General features: G+C 38.0%; 2 protein-coding genes across 7 annotated transcripts in view; one reads left to right on the forward strand and one right to left on the reverse strand.

The window, feature by feature from the left end:
- Nucleotides 1-120: 120 nt before the first annotated feature.
- Nucleotides 121-6,024, reverse strand: LOC144014191 (receptor activity-modifying protein 1-like). Of its 3 annotated transcripts, none has more exons than XM_077513797.1 (4): nt 5,929-6,024; nt 5,298-5,429; nt 3,952-4,078; nt 121-1,059 (listed from the first exon to the last, which is right to left on the reverse strand). In XM_077513797.1, the coding sequence occupies exons 2-4, from the start codon at nt 5,347-5,349 to the stop codon at nt 804-806; spliced, it is 435 nt and encodes a 144-aa protein (XP_077369923.1). In that variant the 5' UTR covers nt 5,350-5,429; nt 5,929-6,024; the 3' UTR covers nt 121-803. The 3 variants fall into 3 exon arrangements, with proteins under 3 accessions (XP_077369923.1, XP_077369924.1, XP_077369922.1); XM_077513798.1 differs by lacking the exon at nt 5,929-6,024 and adding an exon at nt 5,743-5,848; XM_077513796.1 differs by lacking the exon at nt 5,929-6,024 and having other exon boundaries at nt 5,298-5,644.
- A 4,044-nt stretch (nt 6,025-10,068) lies between these two features.
- Nucleotides 10,069-17,639, forward strand: part of LOC144014190 (receptor tyrosine-protein kinase erbB-4-like) — a 260,722-nt gene continuing 253,151 nt past the window's right edge. For all 4 annotated transcript variants that reach the window (XM_077513792.1, XM_077513794.1, XM_077513793.1 and 1 more), the window contains exon 1: nt 10,069-10,515. In XM_077513792.1, coding sequence (XP_077369918.1) covers nt 10,431-10,515 — 85 coding nt within the window. In that variant the 5' untranslated portion in view covers nt 10,069-10,430. The remainder of the gene's footprint in view (nt 10,516-17,639) is intronic.

Here is a 17,639-nt window from a genome sequence, read left to right on the forward strand (position 1 = left end):
GGTACACTTAGTCGAAATGAATGGATGCTAAAATCCTTTTGATTTTGTAATTTGTAAGCATCATGAGCATCCTTGCGTTTGATATGTGTGTGTGTGTGGGGGGGGGGGGTACAAATTCATATACCTGTATTTAAGGTAAGTTGTAAAATGTCTGAAGTCTTCTTGTTTATGTTTAACAAATTTAAAACAGCATAAATGATGCGGTTTCTATTAAGTACTGTCTCAAATCTTCTCCAATTTGGATACAGTAAATGTATAGGATGGTATGCCGAGAAACGTCTCTTGGGAGGAGCGATATGGCGGCCTCTGGCCCTCGCGACCTCAAAAGTCTTGGCCTATCAGCTACCCGATAATATATATAGATCGTTCAACCTTTTTCTACAAATTCCCATTTCTCAATGTGTGCATAACTGCGTACTTTCGCGGGTAGGTGTTATTAGCATTTCTAAGTCATTTAATTTAATGGTGCTAAGTTGTACTATTTCGGACTTTATGTATACCTAAGTAGCTTAGCTAAGTAGTATTGTATAGCCATACAATTGCTCATGTTTTAAACAACAGAAAGAGATAAGCTGGTCTGATGTTTTAACCGGACATACTGCAGCGGTTATCAACCTCACAATTCAGTTCCTACCAGCTAATATTTTTCACGTGCTGCTGTAATATCACACCATTTTAGCTAGCCTGTCACGATAAGTATTAGTTTACAATTCCAAACTGTTGTACTGTGGCGCGCATAACTGCACCACCTGGTGGAAAGTAAGGGGTCCATATATGCTATTGTCCAAAAACGACGTTTGTCTCTATAGGATGCCCTCCGTGCGTTTACTCCTCCACACCACCAGGCCCGCCACGAGCAAGGTGACCAATATCGGCACGCCGATGAATGGAGCGAGGACGCCGGCCGGCGGGTCACGGATGAGCCGGCCGGTCAGCTGGCAGTCGCAGAAGTAGTTTCGGTGAACCCTCGCAAAGAAGCGGTTGACTATCTGGTCGGGCCAGAAGCAGTCCATCCTCAACGCCACCTGGTAGGTGCAGTTAGTCAGCCTCTCGTAGATCCTGCATCAAATAGCATCGTAAAAAAGGAGGTCAAGGGTCAGCTGGGGAAAAAAGCAGAGATGATATTGATCCATATCAGTGGCTTGACTGTATGGAGGACCAAAAACTGCCAAAATTCAAAATAAATAAATGACTAAAAGTGAAAATAAAAACGGATATATAAAAAATATCTTTCTAAAATTATATTTAAAAAAAATAAATAAATATATATATATATATATATATATAATTAAAAGAATGAAAAATATATATACATAAATAAATACATTTGTATTTAATTTTTTAAAAGTATATTTTTCATATCTGTTTTTATTTTCGCTTTTAGTAATTTATTTATTTATTTAGAAATGTATTTATTTATTGATTTATTTTTTAGTCATTTATTTTTAATTTTGGCAGTTTTGGGCCGTACGGCCAAGTGGAAATGTTATTCAAACGAGGGGGCGGTCCTAAGCGTGTCTTGGGGTTGGACTTCGCCCCATTGCAAACTGCCTGTCACTGGTAGAGTGAGCAGCTTGGCGAACAAGGACGTCTTAGGACTGCCCCCTCATTTGAATAACTTTTCAACTTGGCCGTACGGACCAAAACTGCCAAAATTAAAAATAAATGACTAAATAAATAAATAAATAAATGACTAAAAGTGAAAATAAAAATGTATAGAAAAAATATAATTAGAAAATTATATTATAAAAACAAATATAAATGAAATAAAAAGAACAAAAAATATAATTCAAAAAATTAAATACAAATGTATTTATTTGTATATATATTTTTGTTCTTTTTATTTCCATTAAGATTTATTTTTTGGATCTAATTTTTGAACATTTTTTTTTTATCTCCGTTTTTATGTTCACTTTTAGTCATTTATGTATTTATTTAGTCATTTATTAATTTTGAATTTTGGCAGTTTTGGTCCTCCATATGACTGCACTACTCTAGATCCTGCAATGAAAATGTGTTTGGAATTCCCCTGCATAGGATTTATTACTAGCTTTTCCTTGCTGGTGCCTGCAGAGTGACAAATGGAACATAACAACTACAAAACTGGAACTTACAACCAAAAACAATGACAGAGATTCGTGAGTCTCCCTTATTGCAACCCCCACTAGCGTGTTTATTTTCAGAAGGGTTTTTGTTTTTTTTCAATTGTTTAATAATATGTATCTTTGCTTTTCCATCATCCTGTTTTTTTTTTTGTTTTTGTTTTGAAGGATCTTTCATGGAACTTGTTGCCTGGGCCCAAGGCGGTCTCGAAACGTCCCTTGGCAAAAGACAGAGTGAATGAACCCGAAACAAACGTTTGCAATGTCACTCTCGACACCTTTGAGCGCGACACCAGAGAAGCATCTGGTCTTAGCACTGCTAAATCTAGCCGCGAGATGTTTTTGGGGGGGCGGAAGAAAACGAGGTCACAGTGCACCACAGCAATATTTCAGCAGTAATGGAAAATTGTGGCCACTAGGGCTGCACGATATTGGAAAAAAAATGACATTGCGATTTTTTGGGGGGGTGGTCTGTGATAGATTGTGATATATATTGCGATATTAAAAATGGAAGAATTTTCACCAGATGACTTGAATAGCGGTTTGGGAAGAATTTGTTTAACTCACCATGACACTATTGTATCCATATAAATGGACCGCCTCTTATGTAGCGCTTTAACTACACCATATGGTGCCCAAACCGCTTTACAATATCAATCGCGCATTGCATTTGGTCTCCGTTGTAATGAATGGGGGTCATTTTTCAAATCAAATTTTTGTCTTAGGAATGTGGCAAATACAAAAAAAAAACTCAAGTCTCCGTAGCATGAGTAATCAATCAAAAAAAAAAAAAAAAAGTCATTTAATGTTTTATTCCAATGCAAAAACTCTAACAAATATTTGTCCTATTTCAAATTAAATTATTATTATCATGAGCATTATAATAGATGCAAATTGTCTAAAAACAAGTTACTTTTTAGGTGATGAGTCTTATCTTAAATGTAATGAGATTTTTTTGGAACATAAATGAGACATTTTAACTATTATTATTATTATTACTATTAGTAGTAGTAGTTAGTATAATAATAATCATAATAATAATAATAATTATTATTATTGCCCACCAAATATTGAAGTTGGCCTATACAATTATTGTTTAGGAAATGCTTGTATAGCTCTTACTAGTGATAGACCGCGATGTATTTTTTTTTTAAATACCAATACCAATTATTAATAGCCGAGGAGACCGATAAACGATATTTCAAGTCGATACTCATTTGCAGTAAAAGAAAATGAGTGTTAAAAAAACAAAGCAAACAAAAGTTTTCTACTGTAAATAAAGTTTTCTAAAATTTTAACATAATTTCTTAATTTTTAAAAATAAAATGTGTAGGGAGTTCCCAGTGTCAGCATAATTTTTATCAAGTGGAATTTTGAATAAATCCATAAATGAAAAGTTCTCTGTATTTCACTGAGTGACAAATACATGCAAATGTCGCTCATGTGGGCTTTTCGTCAGTATTTGTAAAAGGTTTCAAAGATCTTCGCAAAACAGTGAAAAATTATCTGAATGTGTTCAAAATGTCTTGACAAGTCAAAACTGTCTGTGAACATCTTCCACATCCTGATGAAAACCCTAAATTCGCTATGTTCACAAGTATTCACCGCTCAGTGAAATATCAGCTTCACCAGCCTTCAGATTCTTAAAAAAAAAAAAGGCCGATGCCGATATTTGTCCAAATGCCAAATATCAGCACCGATTTCTATCTTTAGCTCTTACAGCTGTTAAAAGTTGACATTTTGATGCCACATTCAAAGAACAGATCCATTTCGCAAGAGGCATGAAGTCGACTCCAAAAGCTATTCCTCGCTCCAGACGACGTGAACGCGTCTTGTGAGTTGAACTCACTGCGCGGTGTCCGGCCAGCTGCACCACAAACGTTGGTCAACCGCCATCATGTCGGACTTGAACGCAGCCTGGCAGAAGTCCTCGATGACGCTCTCATAGAGTCCTCTGTTGCAGCCTGACGTGCATGCTGCAGAGAGGGAGGGAAAATGAGGATGATGATGATGAGTCCAATTTACTTGGTTAATGGCCGCTGTATTTAAATAATAAATAAATAAATAAATACATCAAGTTCACATCTTGGTTTTTCCTGTAAATAAATAAATAAATTAAAAAATATATAAATAAATACATAAATATAAATAATAAATAAATATAAATAAACAAATAAATTAATAAATATAAATACATTAATTAAAATAAATAAATAAATGAAGAATAAATATACAAATAAACAAATAAAAAAATCAAGTTCACATCCTGGTTTTTCCTGAATAAATAAATAATAATAAATAAACTAATAACTAAATAAATATAAATAAATGAAAATAAATCAATCAATAAAAATAAATAAACAAATAGACAATAAATAAATAAATAATCAAGTTCACATCCTGGGTTTTCCTGAACAAATAAATAAATACATTAATTAATTAAAATAAATAACAAAATATACATAAACAAACAAACAAACAAATAAATAAATTAATTAATTTATATACAAATAAATAAATAAACAATCAAGTTCACATCCTGTTTTTTTCTGAATAAATAAAGAAATTAATTAATTAAAATAAATAAATAAATAAATATATAAACAAATCCATAAATAAATAAGATGAATAAACACAAATTAATAAACAAATAAATAAAAATAAATAAATTAACAAAAAAACAAATAAATCAATCAGTCAAAATAAATAAATACATTGCAAAAGCAATCATCATGCCCCTGGAATGTGTGTCTGAACCAGATTGTGTGCCTTTGCGGTGCTTACGATGCCTGCAGGGAGATTTCAGCGAGAGGTTACCAAATTAAAGATACTTTCTGCAAAAACACAACTTATGCAAAAGTTAAGTGGTGGATGAGTATGTGAAGTCCAATTTTGCCATCATCTCCTCGAGCATCGTGACAAATATGTTTTCGAAAATGCCACATATTTGGATCTCTCAATTCAGCTTCTCTCAAGTCAAAGTTGAAATTGCAATCATTTCAAACAATAACTGCAATGTGTCTTATTGACATTATCCCTCCCGCCCCCTGCCCTTTACGCACAAAAATACGTTTTCCAAACATTGAGACAGATAGACATTAACTACAAAGAACACAGAAGGTCCAATGGAATCTAAGCACATGAAATGTTTTTATTTATTTATTTTTTTTATGTAACTTCTCGACAAGCACTTACCGGTGATGAACAACACCACACAAGCGGCCTTCAGGAACAACGTGCTCTCCATGATGAATACAATACAAACCACCTGCTGATTACTGGCCTGAGATCAGCTGCGCATATTTCCTTGCCCCTCTTCCTCACCTTCTAATATAATGTCAATAAAAACATCTGATTAAAAACTGATTGAAGACAGTCAAACAGAGAACTTGTTAGCTGTGTCTCATGGCTGTGTGCTCACAAGTGACGCTGAACACCAAAAAGTGCCCCCTGACAACCCACCCCCCAATCATAGCAACCCTGACTGTCATCTGATTCTTTGTCCAGCTGCCTTCCCCGTCGCTGCTCGCAGGGGACACAACAACAAAGTCCGAAACCAAAATTAGTCGTTGCCAACTAGGACGGGAAGTTACAGACAGTCACTTTGTGATGTGGTGTCATTCACACTCGCTTCTTCTACCTTTTGGTGACCCGCCTCTTATGCTTTAGGCCAAAGAATGTATCAATAAGAACCCCAATTGCACACCGCTAAGACAAAAAAACGTGTGGGTCAGACTGGACAGTTGATTGTTCCGCTCCTGGCTGCAATGTTCAAATTAAGATGTAACGTCATTTGCCAGCTCAATCTACTGGATCTGTGACTCACTTATGATATACTGTATTATAATCTAATGCTGCATCCGAGGATGGTCGGAAATCAGACTTTTCCGAGTTCAAACCAGGAAGTGAGTACGGGAACGCCCCTTGAACTCGGAAATTCCACTTGCGAAGTCGAAAAAAAAAAAGAAAAGACCCCGACTTAACTGACGGACGACAAGTGACGTCACTCTACAATGGCAACCACATGCCGTGAATGGTAAAACACAATTTACTTGAGTATAAAACTCGATAGCTTTCTTCATTCATAAATATACGACATAACTTCGCGTAACGCAACGTATTAGTGACAGTATGCTGCTATCCTCCTGCATGAAATTATACGGTCAACTACTGAAGTGTATGGAATACTTGTGAAATAAGATAAAAACAAGAAATGAGGCAAAATTACGATAAGGTGTGTTTGCTGGAGGTAGGTAAAAAATAAGTTTTAAGAACCAAAATAAAAAACAATTTATCACTATCCGCCATTTTGGTTGTTTACTTTCACCTCGAACGCTTTCAGGTCGGACCTGGAAAAAAAACAAACCTCTGATATATCCAACTTCCGACCATCCTCAAATGCAGCATAACCTCCAAGTCTCCAACAATCTTTTGCTTGTTTTGCGAGGACAAGATGGTAGACAATGACACAGGACAACACATTAATCGTTCAAGTGAAGAGCAGCCAGCTCTTTGACATGAAATGTACTGTTATTAGCAATAATTTGTTTACAAGTAGTGTAAAATGACATTGATGGTGTGAATTTTCAGGCGATTTTTGGCGCCCCCTAGAGTCCACGGCAACCTGCATAAGCATCTTGCATCATGAGCGAGCTGGCCCTGCTTGCAGGCGTCCACAGAATTCAGCCAGGTCACACCTCTCGTGGACTTTTCAGCGGTTATACGCATGTGGGGTGTGTCAGGACCCTTGATGCGTGTAAGGAACTGATTTAAGCTCGAACTACTTCAGAATATGTCCAGAAATGTGCGACAGCTGGTGGTCCAAATGACGGCAGAGCATTGTGGAGGTGTTCATTTGAGATTACAGGCCCCTCTTCTGTTTATAATGAAGACCAACTTGTAAGTTGTAAATTTCTCCATAAAATCCGCTAGATGGCAGCAGAGGAAAGGACACAAGTTAGACTTTTGGGCTCTCCGTCAACTTCTCAGCCTTTGATGCTACTTTATTTTTTTCCCCTGTATCCGCATCGACTCCGTCAAGTTGATATATGTAAAAAAAAAAAAATATATATATATATATATATATATATATTTTTTTTTATACTATTCTTTTTGCAAAAGCATTTTGCTAGGCTTTTTACTTTTTAAAGTTTAGCACGTTGAGATTGTTGAAATATTAAGTGCATTACAAATAAATTAAGTATTATTATTATTATTATTATTATTATTGTAGCGTAAACGTGTAGTAGTAGACTACTTAATAAGCAGTGTTGCCGGTAACGCGTTACTTAGTAACGCGTTACTCAAAAAAGTTGCTTTCTAAAGTAACTAATAGTCTAACGCGTTACTTTATTCTACAAAGTAGTCTGATTAAAGTTACTGTCCAGAGAATCAATGCGTTACTCCACATTTTCATGAAGAAGGCAAACTATCTCACTGTTGTAACCGTCACAAACAGCTACTGCTAACTACGAAGATGAGGCAGAAGTCATTGATCACCACACTGAATTCAGCCATGGTCTGGTCATGAATGGTTTGCACATTCAAAACAAAAGTGATGATACTTTTACTACTAGTTTTATTAACCAACAGGCACACAACACAACAAAAAAAGTGTGCATTATGGACCATAAAAGTGGTAAAAAAAATAATTTATTTCCATCCTCAACTGGTCCGTGAAGCATTATGGGATGAGGTCGTCTCCGCCCTCTCGCCAGGGGGAGTGACGTCAGACAAGTTACGTTTTCAGTAGGGGTGGAACAAAAAAACGATTCGACCGAACCATCGTTCGTCAAGGGGAGCTAAACGACCGTATCGGTTGCGAGTGAGGCTTTATGGTTTTCATAACAATAGCAAGAGTTCTGCGCCGTGCTCTACTTGTTTTGTTTACATTTCAGTAGCATCACCATTCAAGCTACTTCCGTGTTTCCGTGCTCGCGACACGGCGCGCGCGCAACGAGTGACAACATACAAATGGAGACAGTTAGCAGAAGCCGGTGCCGTACATCTCGGTATTTCCCATGGCTATCGAGTCCTCTCGGTGCACTTGTATGTCCCGGGCCGGCGTTGGTACTGCGCGCGAGCCAAAAAGAATAACTCCCGTGACGATCCAATGCATGGATTCAAACGACACAGGTATGTCCCACAGCCAACACACCAGCTAAGCTAAAAGCACACTGCAAGTATCTAATTTCTCAGTTTGTGGCTCCCTGTCAATGTCTACAACTAGCATGAGCAGCAGATAGGCGAACTGAGACGTGCCCGCGATTACGACAGCCCAAAAAACAAAATATAAACAGTAGTGATTCTGTGGTCATCATCGTGTCTCAGATTAAAAAAACAAAAAAAGATGTCATACATTAACCAAAAATGAAAGTGATGACAAAAGAAAAAACAATTGTTAAATACAAAAATTGTTGATTAAAAAGGGAAATGAACTTTTGGAAATATTTTTGCATATATTAAGTGGTTAAAATGTGTTTGATAGATTTATTGTTCCATAAGGTGGCTTCATATTTCTTTTGGCTGGACGGTAGGTTTATTTCATGTCTTAAATTTATGTTTCTGAAATACTTCACAATGTGCAAATATTCTGTTTAATTGTGTTGGTGTCTGTCTAAAGGTTAAATATTTATATTTAACATTAAATTATCAACCTTTTGTTTTCCTGATCCTTATTTTGAAGAGAAAAAACAAACAAACCAAAAAACAATTATAACTGTCAATAACTACTAATAAATATTTAAACTGATACATGTGTACACACTGGAATAGCGGAACAAACAAACAATAGAGGAATTTAGGGGATTTTCATTTTCAACCTGGATAGATTTTTATTTTTTGTTTTATAAAAAGTATTTACGTTACAAGAAGTCAAGAGAGACTGCCTATTTTGTTTTTCATAAAAAAAACCTTTATTTTCATGTTAAAAATGCACTTTCAATAAAGTATTTGGAACTCCGTTTCTACTGCATTATTTTTATGTTGAGATGGTGTTATCGGCAGCTGCTGAAAGTAACTAAAAAAGTAACTTTTAATCTAACTTAGTTACTTTTAAAATCAAGTAATCAGTAACGCAATTTATTTACTTTTAAAACCAAGTAATCAGTAAAGTAACTAAGTTACTTTTTCAAGGTAACTGTGGCAACACTGTTAATAAGGTCATTTGTTGCCATAGCTTTTTTAAGTCATAGAACATTTTAATTTATGAATGTCCCCACTAGTTCATTTAACATAGTTTATTAAGTTAAGGCAACCACTTTAACTCACAAAATACACACATATACAGAAAAAAAAAACCCTGTTTAAATCAGTTTTTTTTTTTTGTATAAAACAACTCAGAAGGTTAGGCCAAAATGGACCCAAGTCAGTCCAATCTTTTGCCCAGTGGATTAATCAATTTATTTCAATTTTATTTATTTATTTATTTATTTATCATCTAACAGATATATTGAATCAAATTAACGTTGTTTTTTAATGCACAATATTCATTTTATTATTATTATTATTATTATTATTATTATTATTATTATTATTATTATTATTATTATTATTACGTTGATATAAATTAATATTTGCCATATTGACCATCACACATTTTATTAATTGTTGTGTGTTTAACCTTATGGCCCAATGTCCGTTTAATTAAAAAAAAAAAAAAAAAAAAAAAAAAAGCCCTTCCTTCAACATAAAAAAATTCCTACCTCTGTGCTTGACATCTCGTAATTCAGCATTGCAACTTTTTTCCCCAACGTGAAAATGTGTGTATGTGCTCAGGTGGGCCTTTCCGCCGCAGGTGACGAAGGTCACACAGGTGCATCCGAGAAAACAACCCGCACGGAAGCGGATCAGTGGCATATAGGCGGACCTTGAACTGAAGCGAGTACAGCTGTTCCTTAAACGTCTATTAGCCGACCTAATAGGCTGCGTCAAGTGTCTGTCACATTGCGGGGGGGGGCGTGTCCATACCCAGCACTCACAATCTGACGCGCACGCACGCACGCACGCGCGCGCTCTAGCCCAGCCACCAACGCCGTGTCAGCGCGCTGGGGGCGAACTGTCTTCACAGTTATCCGGAGTGGAAAGCGATCCGAGCGGCAGCCTGGGAACTAGTAAACAAACACAGACAAGTCAGGCTGCATGTGCGCTGCTCCTGTTCCTGCTCCTGCTTCTCCTGCTGCTGCGCAGGAGGTGCGCGACCAAGCGATTCCAGCAGGAGCCCCGCTCCATTTTCCTTGACGATTGCACGCTTGAGACGCGACCGGGATATCCGAATTGGACATGTGAGTTTGCGGGGAGTTCAACACGACTATCATCATCATCACCATCATGAGCCCGTCTGTCTCCAAGATGAAGTTCGTCGCATGCGCCCTCGCCACTTTGCTGCTCATCCGATCCAGTGCAGCGCAGTCAGGTAAGTGTTTAGTTTTTTTTCTTTTTCTTTTTCTTTTTTACTGCTTGGACTGGCGCCCAAACACCTTGGCGGAGTTTAATCACGCACTCAGTGCACTGATTGGCTCGTTTGTCGATTCATTAGCGTGGAGAGAAAAAAAAAGCAACTTGCTCAACTTCACAACGGACGCATCGTTGCTTCGTCCCTGCCGGAAGTGTTTCTCAAAGTGCGCTCAATTATATTTTGGTTTTATCCCCTTTTCGGATATTTCGTAGATTTGCCTTTGCAGTTTGCGCTCGAGTTTATGATTGGAATTTGTTCCAAAAAGCTTGTCATCATGCCAGCAAGTAACTCCTGCTGGGTCCGTTTGTGGTCCGGCGTTCTCCTTGATGTTATCCAAATCCATCCACTCTTCATTAAAGACTTTTTTTTTTTTGCTTCTTTTTGACGTGAAGAATGCCGGGGTTTCTGCTTTCTCACTTGGTGGTGTGTCTTTGGTCTGATGTTGGATATTTGGCTCTTAATGAGCCAGGCAATTTTCTTTTCTACCTGTAAAGTGCTTCGATCAAGCTTTGGCACTGAAATGTTTCGCAAAAAAAACAAAATGTCAAGCAGTAGAAGTGACAATTTGCTTGATGTGACTGAGGAGGGTTGAAGTTCTCCGGCGCACACAAACAGACGCACACATTCCCCCCAGCGGGCCGCCGGAAGAAGCCGAATGCAGAATGTTTGACACGTGCATTAATGGATAGATGCTAATGCATACACGTGCACAAGGAAAACAAACAAACAAACATATGCACATCCCCATCCAGGTTATTTATTTTTGTAATGCAAATTCCACCCAAGAACAACCAAGCTGTGCCTCAAAGAGAACTTTGTGGATGTTAATGAGTCCAAGGCGTTTATGATAACTGCTAAATGCATCACTCTGATGATCATGTTGATGTAAAAGAGAAGATTTCATGTCAAGAATCTTGTCAATTATAGAAGTTTCCAGGTTTTCTTCTTCAGGATTGATTTCATGTTACATGAAATGAAACACCCGTCCCGTCAATGAGTCACTTTTTAAACGTGGCGTTTCAAACATGGGAAGGGTCAAAGGTCACGTGAACAAAAGGTTTTGCCGGCAAAAGAGCATAATTACGTTTGCTGATTGCTGGAGGTTTTCTCAACGCGCTTCAGTCAGAAATGTTATCGTTTGCTGATTGCGTCATTGTCATTTAGCAAAATCTCCTGCGCATGTAGTGCGCGTGCGCGTGTGTGAGAAATGCAGCATTGGCATGTGCGTGTTTGGGTGACATTTGAAGACGCCTGTGCACTGGTCGAGGGGGGAGGGGGTGGGGTGTCTGGTGCCGGGTTGGGCTTGCACTTGCTGAATGCCAGTTTCAAATTACCGTCGTCGGCTTGTCAGCTGGCCCACACAGGGCTGGCCAAGACTTTGGAGTCTACTGGCAGATATGAGAATTTATTACAAGCTAATTAAGTTTTTTTATTTATTTTATTTTTTTTTCCCTTGATAGCATCAGTTTAGACTGTCCAGACCTTTATGTGACAGAATGACGGATGCGAGGGAGGGGGAGGTGAGGGGCAATTCTATCATGCTCCAAATTAGACAACATTGCTATCAAACATTGAAATCTGCGCTCTGTGACCCACGTGGAGATTTTTTTTTTCTCATGATATGCCACCCTGCTTGCTCAGGATTTGCCTCTTGAAGGAGACGGATAGATGATGTAGGAAGCCCTCCATCCACTAGAGGGCAATGTGTTTTTGCTTACTTACCTGAGTGGATGTGGGCAGGTGGCAGGCAATATTTAATTGGGGTTCCACGAGTGGACAGCTGTCACTGGTTTAGAGAGGCAAGCAATTTATAGTCAGTGTGTTTTTGTTTTGTTACTTTGGCTTTGAACAATTTATATGTTGGACTCTCTCTCAAAACAGTGTTTCAAACAAAGTGCAATTTTGTTGGTTCTCTTTTATGCCCCCCGTGTTTTTAACAAGTATATCTATCTATCTATCTATCTATCTATCTATCTATCTATCTATCTATCTATCTATCTATCTAGCTAGCGAGCTATCTAGCTAGCGAGCTAGCGAGCTAGCTAGCTAAGATCGATCGATGGATCGATCTTAGCGATCTCGCTAGCTAAGATCTCTCTGTCTGTCTGTCTATACTGTCTGTCTCAACAAAAATATAAACGCAACACTTTAGTTTTTCTCCCATTTTTTTTTAATGAGATGAACTCAAAGATCTTTCCATCTCTCTCAAATATTGTTCCCAAAGCAGTCTAAATCTGTGATAGTGAGCACTTCTCCTTTGCTGAGATAATCCATCCTACCTGACAGGTGTGCCATATCAAGATGCTGATTGGACACCATGTTTAGTGCACATTTGTGCCTTACATTGCCCACAATATTAAAAAAAAAAGCCAGTGTGAAAGGTGCAGTTTATCACATTTTGTGGGTTTTCTGGGGACTCTGACACCGACCCCACAACCAATAATAATACAAAACTGCACCTTTTACACTGGCCTTTTATTGTGGGCATAAACTGAGATGAGATCATCTTTATTTCAGCTTACAGTATGTACGTTTTGTGACATTTCAGGGTAGTGACGTGCCGTAAAGATGTACCATGTGACCATGTAGCGTGCAGATGCAAGATTGACATCCGATGGGCAGTGTGCCCGAACGGGGCAAGGTCCCAAAAGGTGAAGAGGGCAGCCTAAACTTTTGGACCCTATTACAGATCCCAAATCCACTTTTGCCGTTTCACACAGACGTGCTGCGTTCTTTTCCTTCTCGACCACTGAAGGGTTTGTTCAGCCCGCCACTTGTAATTCCGCTCAGAGACAAAACGCCTTCATACTGTGGCGTCTCTTGTGTTTTCCTTTCTTGCCTCTCTCTATTCCTTCCAACATGTATCCCTTCTTTGTGTCTTTTCTTAATTTCCTAATTTTTCATTTGATCCCAGGCCAACAGGATATTACACACACAAGCAAAAAACGCTGCTTGTCCAGCCGGAATTTCATTGAAAACATTCCAGCAAATATTAGCCCCCATAAAAGACTTTTTTTTTTTGGTTTGTTTGTTCAAGATGAAACGTTTACATGATGCAGAGATTTCCAGCATTCCGCATGCAGTCTTCTGTATACAAACGTCGTCTTTGAGTTGCCACTCAGGCGGCACGAGGCCAACGCAGGAAGTGGGACGTCGTTCAGCTTCTTTTTGACTGACAGCGGCGCTTTTGGCGAGGCAGCCCCGACCGACTCTTTCAAAACAAGTCTGCATGGGCTTTTTCTTTTCACTTTCCTTCCTCGGCTGGCGTTCCCTTCGCAGTGGATGTCGAGTCTCACCTCGCCTCGACTCGACGGGCTCTAGACGATCGCAATCACAAAAACATGTTGTTGGTTTTTTTGCACCTTGACAAAGCTGTTTTAATGCAGGGGAAAGTTAGCGTTGGTCTCTAAGAGGGATCGATCGATTATCATCTGGGCCGAATATCGGCACCAATAAACATTTTGAATGATGAATATTGTGTCGGCCATTTTGAATAATTATATGTCCGATACTAGATCCTAGGTGTGTGAATTGCCTAGTACCTAACGATTCGATCCGTATCCCGATTCATAGGTCACGATTCGATTCGATACCGATTAATCCCGATATGATTTTACAAGTCGATTGTTGTGATTTTTTTTACTCAATTTAGAAAATACCATTCAGTAAACTTGTACATGTACACTGTAAGATTTGCCTGAAAATGTATTATTTATTGATCTCAAACTTAAGTGTTAGAACTGTGAGCCACTGTATTTAACAAACAGGTTGTAACCTTTTTCATGTTAGAACAGCATTGAAATAAAAATATTAAGGCTTAATGTTCCATTAATATAACATTCTTCCATGCTTAAGGTGTGAAAGTTAGACTTTTTGTTGAATATTTTTTCATCAAAAATGGATGTTAAAAATCGATTTGGCTGCCTATTGAATCGATTCGAGAATTGCGTGCTGTGGTATCGCTATATATTGCCGAATCGATTTTTTTTAACACCCCTACTAGATCCATTAAAAAATTAATAATCCAGATATTGGCGTTCTTGACTAATAATAATCAGCATCGGCCCTGAAAAAAACCAAAAAAAAAACCAAAACATATCGGTCTTTCTCTAATCTCTGTTGTGTGTGCGTGCCAGGGTTATTAAAGTTTTGGAATTTTTCATTTTAGTTAGTTTTTATTTTGTTTTTGCGTTCAAGTTTAGTTTCTTTAAATTTTGTTTAGTTTTAATTAGTTTTCAGGGTGGTTTTGTTAGTTTTTATTAGTTTTAGTTATTTAATAAATGCTTAGTTTTAGTTTAGTTTTTGTTAGTTTCAGTATTAGTTTTATTTTATTTTTTTTAATGTATATTAATTGTGCACAATATTTAAAAAAAAAACAGCATGGGAGCGACGCCATCTTTTGGTGCTTTTCGATTGGCTGCTGCTCGATGATGTCACTTCTGCGTGACACACTTTCAAACGTCCTTATTCCGGTTCATATCAAAAATAAATCTACTTCAAATCACTTTTAAAATCATCCCCAAATGCTCATGCATTAAATTAATTACCAAAGACGAAAACCAAGGACATTTTTTTCATAAAATGTTTTCTTTTTTATTTTATCACGTTATAGATATTTTTTAATTATTATTTTTTTTTCCGTTAGTTTTAGTTAACAAAAATAACCTTGCCGTGTGGGTGTCATTGCGCCGTTCCCAACATGATTTACACACACGCACTCAGTATTTGTGTGTGTGTGCGTGTTAATCCCTGCTAAAATTTTCAAAAGACCTAATCTGTTTGATTACACTACAAATTAAGGATATTTACTGTTCCGAGGCTTTCATTCGACAGCCGCCTTAATCAGGCCCTAACTCAGTCTGGCACGGAGTAAGTGCGTTATTCCGGCTTTATACGTGTGCGTGTTTGACTGATTGATATCGTGTATGCCGGAGCATGTGCACGTTTATTTCTATCAGACAATTTGTGACCGAGCCCCGTCGGTGTCTGCCTTCCTCAGCTCCTTATTGAATATTTGCCCGAGCGGAAGAAGATGATTGTTTTTGCTCACTGTGACGGAGGCAGATCGCTCTTCAAAAAGCGCTGAAACCGTAATATCACCGAGCGTTCATAATAATATCGTGGATCACGGGGCGCGCATCGATCTGCTTAACAAGGCGCTTGCGTTTGGCTCCTTCGACAACCGCCGTCGTCGCTCCAACGCGCGGACCTGCTGAGGGGACTGCAAACCCAACTTGACTAAGTGCAATTTCTGGAGAAAATGCGTGGCAATGCTGAAAGCACATTGAGAGATAAATTATGAAATGATGAACTCCTGGTTACTGGACAATGCGCTTTACCAACTGTGCCAGTAATAATGATAAGTTATATGTATGGAAATGGGCGTGTTGTGATGCGCTGAGAGTTAAAAACATATCAAGGGAATGCCATTGTTTCCATTTGGGGAAAATGTAAATCAAGAGTCTTGTGAGTGACAGTAATGTTGGCAGCTTGGATTGAGCTCCTCGTTTAGTCGGGAAGTTAATTTGAGAGTGAGGTTAGAAGTGCCTGAGAAGACGAGCTCTGGGGGGAAGCGTCGTCCTCCTAACTCGTGAGTCTTTTTCATTTGGCTTGTGTCAGCGGTTCTTAATTAGAGTTTGTTTGTGTGAAATGAGAGTGATGGTTAAAATTGGCACAAGCAATTATGCACAAAAATGATGTGCGACAGCCAAGTGTGTATCTTTTCAAAGTGTGTGTGTGTGTTTATGTTGGTATTTTATTTATTTTTAGAGCTTCTCTTTATGACCTTGTTCGCACGTATCTCATGAAGCGAAAAGTTTTTCTACAGTTTGGTCTGTCATCCACACAAATGTGCATTAAAAATGATGATTTTAAAAGCCAAAGTGAAAGATCTGAGAATTAGGGATCGACAGATTACTGGTCGAGCTGACGATTATCGTGCCGATATTCAGCGTTTTGATAGATATCGGCATCGACCCAAAATAGATCGATAGAAAACTGTTAACTTTGTTGAGCTATTCTTCAGTTTTTAGTTACACCATAAGGTGCACTGGATTTTTGCAACTATTGAACCTAACTGAACCAATAGTATAGTGAATAGTGTGTCCCCGGTTCGAGACCAGCTCTGTTTTTTTTCCCCCTGTCCTTCTTCTTTCAATTACATGGGTAGAGGCGGGGTTTTTACTCAACTGGGCGTTTTACTGGCCGTCAGTCAAACTGAAGTTGCACATCCATCCATCCATCCATCCATCCATCCATCCATCCATCCATCCATCCATCCATCCATCCATCCATCCATCCATCCGCTTAAACGCTCATTCCTCACAAAGGTCGCGGGGGTGCTGGAGCCTATCCCAGCTGGCTTTGGGCAATAGTACACACTGAACTGGTTGCCAGCCAATCTAGGCTCACACAAAAATATTTACGGAATTTGCAACTCAGTGCACACAAAAGGCACACATTATAAGGCGAAAATGTGGCATTTTAGAAGAGATGCTACTGACCCTGGGAACGCTCTGCACTTTCTGTTTTTGTTTGAAATTAAACCCAAGCTATGTGAAAAATGAACATTTCAGATATTTAGAAATTTTTGAAAACTTTAGTGCAGAAAACAATATGGAGCTAGTCGCTTGTTTTAAAGGTATCAAAGAGGATTTTACAAAAAAAAAAAAAAAGTGTCCCAATATATAAAAATCACTTTATCAACCTGTAGCAGACTTATACTTATTGTAAACCGAAACATGATAGGCTCCTGGCTTGTTGAAGATTTTTCCATCAAAAATGGATGTTTAAAATTCGATTTGGCCGCCTATTGAATCAATTCGAGAATTGCGTGTTGTAATATCGCAATATATTACCAAATCATTTTTTTAACACCCCTCAAAATAACCACCGATCACTGATGAATAAACAATAATTAGGGGGGAAAAATGCTTTTGTAATACACTTTAATGCAAAATTAAAATCAATCCAATTAGTCTCGATTAATCAATTGAAAATCAATAGATTGATTCTAAAAATATTCCATAGTAACATCACTACATGACAGTGAACAATGTTAAAATGTTGCAAAAAGCATTTCT

The sequence above is a fragment of the Festucalex cinctus genome, chromosome 2 (assembly GCF_051991245.1).
Source record: "Festucalex cinctus isolate MCC-2025b chromosome 2, RoL_Fcin_1.0, whole genome shotgun sequence".
NCBI lineage: Eukaryota > Metazoa > Chordata > Actinopteri > Syngnathiformes > Syngnathidae > Festucalex > Festucalex cinctus.